At 45.6% G+C, this 12,327-nt stretch overlaps 2 protein-coding genes across 13 annotated transcripts in view; one reads left to right on the top strand and one right to left on the bottom strand.

Annotated features, from left to right (window-relative positions):
• LOC310704457 (uncharacterized protein) overlaps positions 1–12,327 on the bottom strand; it is a 146,307-nt gene that overhangs the window by 107,135 nt on the left and 26,845 nt on the right. For 2 of the 5 annotated variants that reach the window (XM_083497953.1, XM_083497948.1), the window contains one exon: positions 5,775–5,904. The exons of the other annotated variants lie outside the window; for them this stretch is intronic. Coding sequence is in view for 1 of the 2 variants with exons in the window: in XM_083497948.1 (XP_083354074.1) it covers positions 5,775–5,904 (130 nt within the window). In the remaining variant the exon portion in view is untranslated. The remainder of the gene's footprint in view (positions 1–5,774; positions 5,905–12,327) is intronic. 5 annotated transcript variants of the gene reach the window in all.
• Positions 1–12,327, top strand: part of HS3ST5 (heparan sulfate-glucosamine 3-sulfotransferase 5) — a 147,970-nt gene that overhangs the window by 132,484 nt on the left and 3,159 nt on the right. For 7 of the 8 annotated variants that reach the window (XM_083497898.1, XM_083497891.1, XM_083497895.1 and 4 more), the window contains one exon: positions 10,760–10,898. In XM_083497898.1, coding sequence (XP_083354024.1) covers positions 10,792–10,898 — 107 coding nt within the window. In that variant the 5' untranslated portion in view covers positions 10,760–10,791. Of the gene's footprint in view, positions 1–10,466; positions 10,622–10,759; positions 10,899–12,327 lie in introns of all 8 variants that reach the window. The other variant, XM_083497896.1, reaches the window with a different exon arrangement.

Raw genomic sequence — 12,327 nt, 5'->3', positions numbered from 1 at the left:
CCCTCATCTCCTCCCCTACCGACTGATATGTAAAGGCCAGAAAATCAGTCCACGCCTTGGTGTACGACCTGAGGGTAGAAGAGGAAACAGAAGCAGCTACTCCCTGAAAAACTAATTCCTGCCAAGGCTCCAGAGATGATCCGGGAAATATTCCGGACGTAACCGAGCCTCTGGAACCAGAAGTCTGAACCGCTCCATCTGAAAACGGGACAGAGCATCAGCAATTTCATTAGACACTCCAGGGATGAAACGTGCAGAAAACACTATATTAAATCGTAAGCAATGTAATACAAAAACACGCAACAGGGCCGACACCCTAGGAGAGCGTGACGACAGCTTGGCCAGCACGTTCACCACCGCCAGGTTATCAGTCCAGAAGCAAACACGTCGGTCCCTGAACTCATCGACCCACAAGTGCACTGCCACTGCAATGGGAAAGAACTCAAGAAAAGTTAGGTCCCGCGTAATGCCTGTCCCTTGCCAATCCAGTGGCCAACGCATGGCACACCATCTTCCTTTCCAATATAGACCGAAACCTTGGGAACCTGCGGCATCAGACTGTACCTGAAAGTCGTTATGCAAGTTCAACGTGTCCTGCCATAACGACACCCCATTGAATTCCTCCAAGAATTCAAGCCAAATGCTGAGATCAGCCCGTACTTCTCTAGATAAACGAACCCGATGATGTGGGGCTTTCAGACCCACGGTAAGCCGGGCCAGGCGTGAACAAAAGGGGCGTCCCGGGGCCACCACCCTGCACGCGAAATTCAGGTGACCCAGCAGCGATTGGATTTGCCGAAGGGATACCTTTTCCAGGGGGATCAGTTCCTCAATGACCGTCTTCAAAGCAACCAGCTTATCCCTAGGCAAGCTGGAAGTTTGTGACACCGTATCCAAAAGGATACCCAGGTAAGTAAGTCGAGTTGCGGGACCCTCCGTCTTATCTGCTGCCAGCGGAACCCCCAGTTCCTGCGTAAGGTCAGCAAAGGCATGCAGCAACACCGAGCAATTGCCGGAATCACAATCTGAGGCCAATAAAAAATCATCCAAATAATGAGTGACCCCGCCCAGCCCTGTTTTTTGCTTGATGGCCCACTCCAAGAAAGTGCTGAATGACTCAAAGGCAGCACATGCTATCGAGCAACCCATAGGCATAGTCTTATCAAAATAATATTTGCCCTCGAACCGAAAACCCAGGAGCCAAAAATCCTCCGGGTGAATCGGTAATAACCGAAAAGCCGATTCAATATCGCATTTTGCCAATAAAGCAGCCCGTCCAAATCTTCGAATCATTTTGATTGCCTGATCGAGGGATGCATACTTTACTGAGCAAAGTTCCGGAGGAATCATGTCATTGACCGAAGTACCCCTCGGATGCGATAGATTATGAATTAGCCGAAATTCGCCAGGGGCCTTCTTTGGCACAACACCCAATGGGGATATGTGCAAATTATGAAAAGGCGGGGCACAAAAGGGGCCCGCCATCCGATGCAAGGACACCTCCTTTGCAATCTTTTTCCGGGCAATTTCAGGTAATTCGCGAACTGACTTTTGATTAGGAGGATTCCGTGCCACGGGAGGCATGGCTACCGGAATCCGAAAACCTACAGAAAAACCATCACTTAAATAACGAGCATCAGTCCTATTGGGGTAAGATTGCAGCCAAATTTTAAGAGCCGATAATCGCACCGGGGTATGGGCCAACGACGTCAATGTACTATTTCCCTGCTCCTGAGGTTGAAGGGAGGGGAGGGGCTGATTTGGGGGGTTGCTGAGAACCCCCTTTTCCCCCACGAAAGGGCCGCCTACTACCAAAGCAAGAGGAAGCAGGATGCGATCCATTACACTTCTCGCAACTGTGCGAAAATCTACAGGCCGGACGCTGACAGGAGCCCTTATTAAAGTCCCAGCATAGCAAACGACGGCCAGATCTAAAAGCCGAAAACTTCGGCTTCTGCTGTTCCGGCACTTTCTTGTCAATAAGCGGAGCTACATGAGTAGTCCACACATCGAGATCTTTTCGATCCCAGCGGGCTGAGGGGATTTTGGCAGCACGGCGCCTGAAATTCTCATCATATTTGATCGCCGCCTTTTCTCCAGCTTTGGAGAATGCAGAGCGCACAATGGATAGATAGACAAACAGATGTAGGGACCTTCGTGGATAGGCTGCGACAACCACACCTGCGAAGACCTGGAAACAATCGAGCCAGTGCTCGAACGTCCTGTCAACTGTAGAGACCCCTGTGCGCTTTTTGGATGAAGAACTTTCCTTTTCCGTCTCCTCTGACGGTGGGAGCAACCTGAACATATCTACATAGCGGCCATTTAAGATTCTGGACCGTATTTTTGATGATAAATGCGATCCCGGAATGATATCTCTGGCAGAATTGGTTGAGACTTTAACGTCAGGAACCAACATGCCATCCTTACACTCCTGGACCGCTCCATACTGCGCCCTATGCGTATTGGACCTTCGTTCCCAGGCCCACCTTGGAAGCCCAGAAGCCGATTCGCCAAAACCCCAGTAAAGTTGCATATTACTACCCTCATCGTCGGAACTAGATGAAGACGTACCAGAATGAGAGGAAGACGTGTCGTCCTTCTTCCTCTTAGCGCGCTTCCGAGATGACTTCTTCTGGCGACGCTTCCCTCCCAATGACTTCCTGGCAGGGACTGGGAGACTGTCTTCAATAGACGACTCGGATTCGGGCTCCAGCTGAGATGGAACTGAAACAGACTGCACAGAGACCGTACGTGAGATGCCAGACCCCGAGGCCACCGCAGCCGAACGCCGAGTGGACGAACGCCCCCGAGTCGACTCAACCAAGGGGGCACCTCTCTCTGAGGCCCTCCTAGCGGAACGGCCTGACCTCCGTGATTGACCCCGACCTGCAGGTAAGACAGGGGACTGGGATAACTGGGGGTTCGTGATCAAACCACCAGATGACGACCCTTCTCCCCCATCTTCACTAGATGATGGTGAAGCCGGAGATGACGCCAACGCCGCAGGAGGCTGCCTTCCAGACGTGGACGGCTGGGTGGAGCAGTGCTGGAGGAAACCGTCCATTTCAGCTGCAAAGCGAGAAAGTGCTGCAGGGTCGCCAGCCATGCTCGCCACCAACGATTGTACCCGGCCCACTGGTTGGCTTGCTGGAGGTGAGCGGAGCGCCTGGGATGGGCCTCTAATCGGCCGTTTGGAAGTGGCCGCAGAAGAAGAACGATTAACGACTTTCTTGGGGGCCATACCTGCTAGTCAGAGATACGAGCAAAACCAGTTAAATTTCAGAATTACTGCAACCAATACCAACAATAAAGAACCACTTACACGAGTGCAAGTCTATCTATCTATCTATCTGTCTATCTATCTATCTATCTATGTTATTCGTATTTATTTATTTATTTATTTTATTTTATTTATTTATTTATTTATTTTTATTAGTATTATTATTATTATTATTATTATTTTTTGAAAACTACCAGGCCCCAGCAGTTACTGGGCCAGGCCGTGCGGCTCACAGCCGGCCCCAGCGATATCAGGTAATTTAATTAAATTTTTTGACTAAATCAGCCTGAATATAAAAACAACTTGAGGGTGCAGTAACCGATTTTGGTCACCAGGGGGCAGACCGGGCCAAGCCACTCAGAGGAGTGGATGCAGTACCAGGCCGAACCACTGGAGGGAGCCCCTGTCGCCAAGGCGCAGTACACACCACGGCCACTAGAGGGCCAGCCGCAGCCAAGGCAACAGCGAGCGGCCCGCCAGCAAGGTGACGCGCGGCAAAATGGCGGGCGCAATTACGAGGCAGACCCGATCCAGTCGGGAAAGGCCCGGACCGCGCCGGGAGACTCCCGGTGTCTCCACCGGCCTAACTTGCCGCCGCCAAGGAGGCTGGACGCGTGGCCGCCAAAGCAGGCCCGCTGCGGCCTGGGCGGCAGGCGCCCCGGGTCGGCTCCGCGCTAGTGCGGCCTAGGCTCCGGCGCCGCGAGGGAGAAGGCCAACGGAGCGCCGAGGAGACCGCCCACCACCCTGCGACCCCCGGTAAGCGCCGCCGCGATCCGGCGGAAAAAGGAGCCCCGCAGTCGCTTCGCGGCTCCGGCACCTTTTTATTTTTTAGAAGGGGGGGTGGGGAGGGCCGCCTCGGCCCGGGTGGAGAACTAGGCCCGACCCAAACGGTATCGGGCCTCAGGCCCGACCGAGAGTCGCAAGGCCTCACTAACGCGTGGGGGGGGGAGGACGGGTTTCAGCGATCGGCGCCGCCGCCGCGCCGCGACCTAGGGCCGGCCTCGGTGGCCGTCAGGGGCCTCGCGGGCGGACGGGCGGGCCGACGGGCACGGAGCCGCCTCGGTTCCCCAAGCGGGAAGCACTAGGAAGGACCGGGGAAGCAGCCTCCCCGGGCTGGGGGGGGTCCCCACCCTCAGCCGGGGTTAAAATTAAAGGCAACTACCTAAAGGAAGAAATTCAGCAAGTGGGAAGGAAGAGGGGATCAAGAAAGGGAAAAGGGGGATAGAGGATAAAAGTAAAGCCGGGGTAAGGGAGGAGGCTTAAGAAAGAGGGAGCTTATTCAATTAGTAAAATTGGCTGGAATACAACCGACTCCCGACTTGAACTGCTCCGTGATCCGTTGCAGAAGCCGAGAGGACGCTCTAGTGCTAGGCATCCTACATTTATAACCTCGGCCCCCTCCTCCAAATCTTTGCAACATCCAAAATTCCCCAGCAACTCAAATTAACCCCTTACTGGCTTGGATTCCCATATCTGCCCAGCAACGACAGGGTGGCTTATATTTTCCCAACCGCAACACGTGCTCTCATTTTAAAAGGAGAACACGATTTGCTGACCTACCTTCCAAACCTCAAACATTGCTGTTAGTTCCTGAGGAGAGTGGTGAGGTGCCAGGAGTTCAGTACAGTACAGCTGTGGTGGCAGGAGTGTCTGACTGGCTCTGCTGCCATGCTCCTTTCGCTCTCAGGAACAGACAGTGATGCTCAGTGTTCAGAATGCAGGTGAGCAATGTCCTCCCTCCCTGTGCCAACCTAGCAATACTAGTCTTTATTGCTCTACTCTGTTAATTCTCTTATTTCATGAGAACATTCCTTCTGAAAATAAGAGCTTAGATTTCTGCTACTAAACATCCCATATGCTGTGAAATTCTTATACAGATGGTAAGTCCTCTTGTTTTGTCCCTTCTAGGACCATTCAATGTGACCATTTGTGTGCTGACAAAGTAATAGCAGGAGAATCCACATAGCTATTGCTGCAGTTGTAATGTAGCATTAAAACACATTTCCAGCATGAATGATTTTGGTGTTAGCTTCCTCCTCAGTGAATTCAACATATATTAACATTTCCAAGTCTTACTGAATTCCACACATCTGTTTCTTTAAAATACTACCAAGGATAGCGAGACTAAAACGGCTCCCAGATTTTAATTAATCTGAAACAATCACGCTACCTGATTGTATGAGGCATATCACTGCCAAGGAAAGAAAAAGGCATTGGGAGGAGGGGGGGAGGTGGTATATAAGGCACACATGTTGTTGCGTCAACGTTGGCATTCAACTTGGCCAAAATGCTATGCTGATCCCACCGTATCTGCAACAACCACTCATTACCAAATGAGATGCAGTTACAAAAATGAGAAAGGGTAAAGGAGATGTATTTTAATCAAGCTATACTACTCAGACTGCAAAAGAAGAAAATATAGTGTTAACCATGCATACAGGTGACTCACATATTTCGTGCATCTCTCCAGGCTTCTGAATAGACTACTCACCTGCCTATCTGTAGTGAAGAAGTCCTTCCTATAGGCAGGGAAGCTTTACACGCACATGAACGCATGCACACAAGCGCAAGAGTGATTCTTTTCAGTGGTGTCAGTTTAGCCCTGTAGTTTCCTGGGTTGCCTGTGAAAAATTTATTGAGGATATAAAGTCCATTGGTGTTTTACTAGATACTTGATACCCATCTTGTTTAATTTAAGGTACAGGAACTTATGCAATTTCTTATTTCAGGTGGTGGGGTTTTTTTTTAGAAAAATACCATCTGGGACTGATAAATTATTATTGCACAGTTCATAATGCCTTTCCTCATTGTCTTGTTCTTACACAGCAGTTTGCAACATTTTTCAGATTTATCACCCTAATAAGAAAAGAAATAAGAAAAGAGGAGCTCAGGTGTAGAAAAATTTCCAACCCCCCTGAAGATTGCAGCAGATTACTCATACAGCTTCTCAGATGCCTACCTTGGCCAGACATTCCCCGCTTCGTACTTTAATAGCCCCTCTAATTTGTTATGCTTCTTGCTTCTAATACACAGTGCATTCCTTGAATACTGACCAAGCTACTAAGAGTTAGGCAAACTCTTTGATACAAGGCAAATGATTGTATGTATCACATATTTTTCTATAACAAGCAACCACCCACAGAATCAAGGTATTAAGTAAAGGTAAAGGTACCCCTGACGGTTAGGTCCAGTTGCGGACGACTGGGGTTGCGCGCTCATCTCACTCTACAGGTCGAGGGAGCCAGCGTTTGTCTGCAGACAGCTTCCGGGTTATGTGGCCATCATGACTAAGCCGCTTCTGGCGAACCAGAGCAGCGCACAGAAACACCATTTACCTTTCCGCCGGAGCGGTGCCTATTTATCTACCTGCACTTTGATGTGCTTTCGAACTGCTAGGTGGGCAGGAGCTGGGACCAAACGGGAGCTCACCCCACCATGGGGATTCGAACTGCCGACCTTCTGATCGGCAAGCCCTAGGCACTGTGGTTTAGACCACAGTGCCACTCGCACATGCAAAACATTGCCTTGCTTGACATAGGGGCTTTCTTGAGTCAAAAGTGATTTAAGCCTTTTATTTATAGACAACCTCCCTGTCAGCTGGTTCGCAGGATGTTTGTTTTAAAATGTGGCACAATACAATATGAGAAAAGAACATAAAACAAACTTAAACTGTTCTAACAGACTGAAAGATACATTTATTATTTTATATCTAACCTACTAGAATATATCAATTTATTTTTTTTACATTAACTCCCATTTTAAAAATACATAAGCATCTTTCACTCACTAGAATAGTTGGTAAGGACCAACATGCAAAATAAAAATAAGAGACAAATTCAGTTACGCCAGTAATTAGCTATTAGGGAGCAGGTGTTCAGAGTCTATGAATCTTCCTTTTGTCTTTTTTGTCAATTATTTACAGTAATTGTTAAATCAAGTTCTCAGAGCTGGTTCATATATTATAGCAAAACCATGTTTGCTGCAGAAAAACAAAACCTTTCCCATCATTGGGGCTCCACACAGGTGTCATAATTTGAGTTATGGGTTTGCATGTTAAGCAGTTACCTAATGGAATATTTCCATGCCAGTCTCTGCAGAACTAGTAAGAAAATATTCTATGGGAAGTCCTCTATATGATAAGCTGCATGGACCATGGGATAGCAGTTTCCAGCAACAACCATGCCACTTCCATAAGCTGGATTTCAGACTTTGTCCAAGTAAGCCTACTTAAGTCAGGGGGTGGGGGGATGTCATTCAAACTTTTCCAAGTTAAAGATGATCATGCAAACAATTTCACAAAATTGAAATTTGATTTCTTCTTATATCTGAGACAGGCACACTTAAAAGGATAATGCCTTATGGGATCAAATTGCACCATAAAAGAGGTTGGAATTTTAAGGAATTGTAAAAGAGCATCAGCCTTTTAAAGAAATTCTTACTGCATTCCTAACCAGGTCTCCACAAATTCTTTGGATCCATTACTCCAATCCATGCATATGTGAACATTTATAACGTGAATTCACAAAGGCTGTTTTACAAAGAATTTAAAACATATTGGAATGACTTCAGTGAAACCTTAAAGACAATTGAGTTGCAATGCACTTTTAAGCAGCTTGTTTGCAAGTGTTCTGTGTAAATCATTAAATTTGCTGCTAACTAGATGATGATTGTATCATTATGTGCAATTAAAACATTGGGGGAAGCTCAGAGAAAGATTGCTTATTTATCTGATGGAAATGTATCTGTTCCCCTCCTGTTACCTGAAAGACACTAAAGACTATGGGTTGAAGCCAGTGAATCATACTCAGAGCAGACCAATTGAAATCTATGGTCATTACTTAGATTCACTTATTTCTGTGAGTCTCTTCTGAGTAAGGCTTAGTTGGATATAACCTTGAAAATTCAGAGACAATAAATTGTCTGTTCATGTATTTTTTGCTGTCATCTGTGGCTGCCTGTGTTCCTGACAAAGTCTGCAGATATTAATGAACATTGCAGTCCTCATATTTATACATGAAAAGAGACACTTAAACAAGCTTATTTTCAACATAAAGCACGGGATTTCAAGATTGTTACAGGACCATCTTGTGCTTGCCTACTCTGCAGTAAGTCCTGTTAAGTTCAGCTAAATTTCTATAGGACTGCAGTCTTGAGAACTCAAATCAGAACCATCTCCTCCAAAATTGTAACTTTTGTGTTGATGTTCATATCAGTAGTATTACATTAAAAACTGTAAGTATTCGCTGCTCTTAATACCATTGTAACAACAATTTTTTAAATTAAAGAATTTAATTAAAATAATTAGGATTATAGAGGCACACACATTTCAAGCTGTCATGTGTGGGGTTTTTTTTGTAATATTCACAGTGCAAATCATAATTTTTTGGCAATGGTATATCTTCACTACTAAAAATCACCTATTTTAGCAAAAAAAAAAAAACATGCAAAAAAAAGACCGTAGGAAGAGAAATAAAAAAGAGAGTATCATCTTGTGGCTAATGCTCAAACTAGAATTCTTGAGAACCAAGTTCAAATCCTAGCTTTGTCTAAGGCGTATTGTACAGCTTTGTGACAATCCCTTAAAATCCTTGTCTACTTAGTTGTTCAGGGGAAATGTGCCACTTTTTCTCCATGCATCTTTCAAGACAGGGCCTTAGATTTTATTGCAAAACAAAAGCAAACCCCACAGTGTTTTTGACCAAAATAAAGCTTGGGGTGTGGTCTGTCTCTTTAGATCAAAATATTCAAAACCATGGTTGCCTAGAGTTAGTTCACACGTTCATTAGAAGCAAGAATTCAGCACTGCAAGTAACCCTGAATAACTGAAATAATACCCACTTAGGTTCTTCTAGAGGTTTGGTGGCCTGTGCTGAAGGAATTTTCCATAGAACTATTTAGGCAATAGACTGCACACAGTGGAAAAACAATATTATCTCTGCCTGTCCTATGCACTGGTTCATGTCTATCTCACTTCTGTTCCCACCATACTTGTCTGCTTGTTTGTAATGTTTACAAAAGATCTTTGCATATAAAGTAAAGGTAAAGAGACCCCTGACCATTAGGTCCAGTCATGACCAACTCTGGGGTTGCAGCGCTCATCTCACTTTATTAGCCGAGGGAGCCGGCGTTTGTCTGCAGACAGCTTCTGGGTCATGTGGCCAGCATGACTAAGCCACTTCTGGCGAACCAGAGCAGCGCACGGAAACACCGTTTACCTTTCCGCCGGAGCGGTACCTATTTATCTACTTGCACTTTGTGCTTTCAAACTGCTAGGTTGGCAGGAGATCTTATACCGTAGGCCTAAACCACACACTCATATCCTACATGCATTCCTGGTCAACTAACTGGTCAAAACACACCTATGAGTGAGCCCAGAAGTAATATAGGTATATGTGGCGGGAGGCATGGGAATGTATGATCTCACTCTCTTGCCAGATGTAGTCTTTACTCAAAGATTAGATCATCTGAAGAACCAGCTATTTGACAGACTTTTCTGTTCCATTCCATGTCCCTTTTCTAAAACAAGCTCATGTTTTTCTGAGTTTGCAGTCCTACCTGTTCGGTTTTTCCATCTAGCGAAGGAGCAAACTAGATGTTATGATGGGAGAGCCATTGTTTACATTTGGGTCACTGCTGAATTTAGCATTTAACCATGGGGTTGGGTGGAATAAAAAGTGCAGGATAAGTGGCATCCTAAACCATTCTCTTCCCCCCCCCCCCCGCTTCCCCACCCCACAAACGCCCTCCTGTTTCTTCTAATCTTCTCAGAGAATATCCACTGGGGTTTTGAAATGGGAAATCTTAACTGAAAGTATAAGAGGCTCAGGACAAGTGGTTTCAGGGAAACAGGTGGTTCAGCAGCTTCTTCTGCCAATCCGTGCTCTGCTACAAATCACACCGTATCATATTAGTTTGGCACAACCCACATATTCACACAAACTGTGCCATTGTAACATCTGATTTATCCCCAAAGAAAAGACATCCAGAGGCAGGGAAACAGGAGCATGAGAGTGTGTAGCCAGGTTCCTTCATTTATATCTGATTTTTCTCCCAAGGAAGCGACTGTTGTAAACCTTGCTTACACACTTTCATGCCCGTTCCTCTCCCTTTGGGCATGTGGATGTCAGAAAACTGCTAGTGAATGAGTTTGCAAAAAGAATGTTCTGTATCCAACATTATTCAGGTGAAATTGACATGCTTACAATGGCACCCACCTCTATCTCCATTCTGCTGAATGTTCAAGGACTCAAGACCCAAAAAACCCCTGAATTTGGTAGCGCTTGAATTTAGAAGCACTGCCCAAACCATCACTACATAAACACGTTGTCTGCTTTTCTTGTGAGTGAGAGGGGGAGGGAGAGAAAGATGCAAGTGTGGGTTAATCACTTGTAGGAATTGATTGACTGCCTGTTAATAAACATTAGCCTGTATATTGCCACTTGCTCATGAGTGGTTTATGTATTCTGCTCCCTGCAGACTGAAGAAGTCCTGAAGATTGATGGAGGGCCATGCTATTCAAACAGCAGGCGTTGCTGAGACAGAAGCTCCTTGTGCTAGGCAGCCTTGCTATTGGAAGTCTCCTATATCTAGTTGCCAGAGTTGGGAGCTTGGATAGGTAAGTCAATAAATTAGCACATGTGGGTGACATTCATGATCCTAAATGGCTTTAACTGAGGTTTCCCCCCACAACTTCCTCTTAGACTTTGGAAAGAATTGAATAGGTTTCCAGCTCTTTGTCTTACTACTAAGATCTAGAAATACAATCTGCTGCAGTATTGATTTTCATTGTTATTTCCTTTCTTTTTAAGGGTGGAGGAGGGTGTGATTAAACTTAAAAGTTTCAGATTGCCTAAGCCAATGCATCCTGCCTTTCCATTTGTATTCTATGCGCATTGGCAGTTGTTTTCAGAAGGAAACTAAAGCAGAAAACAGTAAAAATGTCATTACAGCAGTTCATTTTTGTCTGTGTGTGCATCTGCGGATTGACCTCGAGTCTCGACAAACAGTTATGATGTATTTATGCATCTTCCTTTCTGAAATTTATGAGTGGGCAATTAATGTGCTACTGTGGTAGTTAAAATTATGCATGAGCCTGCAGAGTTAGCTTGTCAAGCCTGGAATCCTATCGCACTTGAAAGATTGCTGCAGGGATGAGGGATTTTCACTATGTTAATTAGCTGTGTGTGTGTGTGTATGTGTTGAAGCTGGGTACACTGGGCGAAGAGGATCTGCCTGAGAATGATTTCCTCAAGCAACAGGACAGATGTACAAAACTGAGCTTGTGAGAACAAATGCAGACCTAAATACCACCAAAAAGATCCACCTAGTGATAAATCCTATGCATCATTTCACCCAGAAAGCAACAAATTTTTCATATTCTGCCACTTGTCACAATTTAGTTCTCCAGTTTCTTATTTGAAAATGAAGTCTTGCATATACTGAAAAAGGAAGGATCATCTATGCCTAGGCTGGCATTATCCCACCGTCCACCAGCAAAACTCCATACCTTAACGATATGCATAATGGCCATGGCCAATTATGCAGTTTCATGTATGGGATGAAAATTCCTTCTTGACTCCTGCAGAAATTTGTCCTGTGCCCTGAGGCATGAAATTTAATTAACCTTATCACCAATCTAAGCTTGCACAGCTACAAATGTTATTAATGGTCATAAAATTATCCAGACACAGTACTTGACTCCTTGAACTCGTGCAGCAGTGAATGCTACAGGATCCATATATAATTATTGCTAATGGCATGAAGGGTTTATTCCAATATCTCCTGTTTTTACCAAGCTGTGAGGGGCTTTTATTCACTAGTGAATCCTGTTCTGTTGCTGCAGAAGTCTGAGTGTCTCAATAGGCTCCTTGATCTGCAGTCACATCATTCTAAGTGTAGGAAAACTAACACCTTGGGATTCACTCATGGTTGCTGCTTTTCTTTCCCCACTTCCTGGAGCTATTAAAAGTGCTCACTGCTGTGGTGTCAGAACCTGGGAGGAGACAACAGTCAGCGAAGCTGGAGAAAGGAGTTATGCTAGAGAG

This window comes from Podarcis liolepis (assembly GCF_965112155.1).
Source record: "Podarcis liolepis genome assembly, chromosome: 3".
NCBI lineage: Eukaryota > Metazoa > Chordata > Lepidosauria > Squamata > Lacertidae > Podarcis > Podarcis liolepis.
This window is presented reverse-complemented; position numbering and strand designations above follow the sequence as displayed.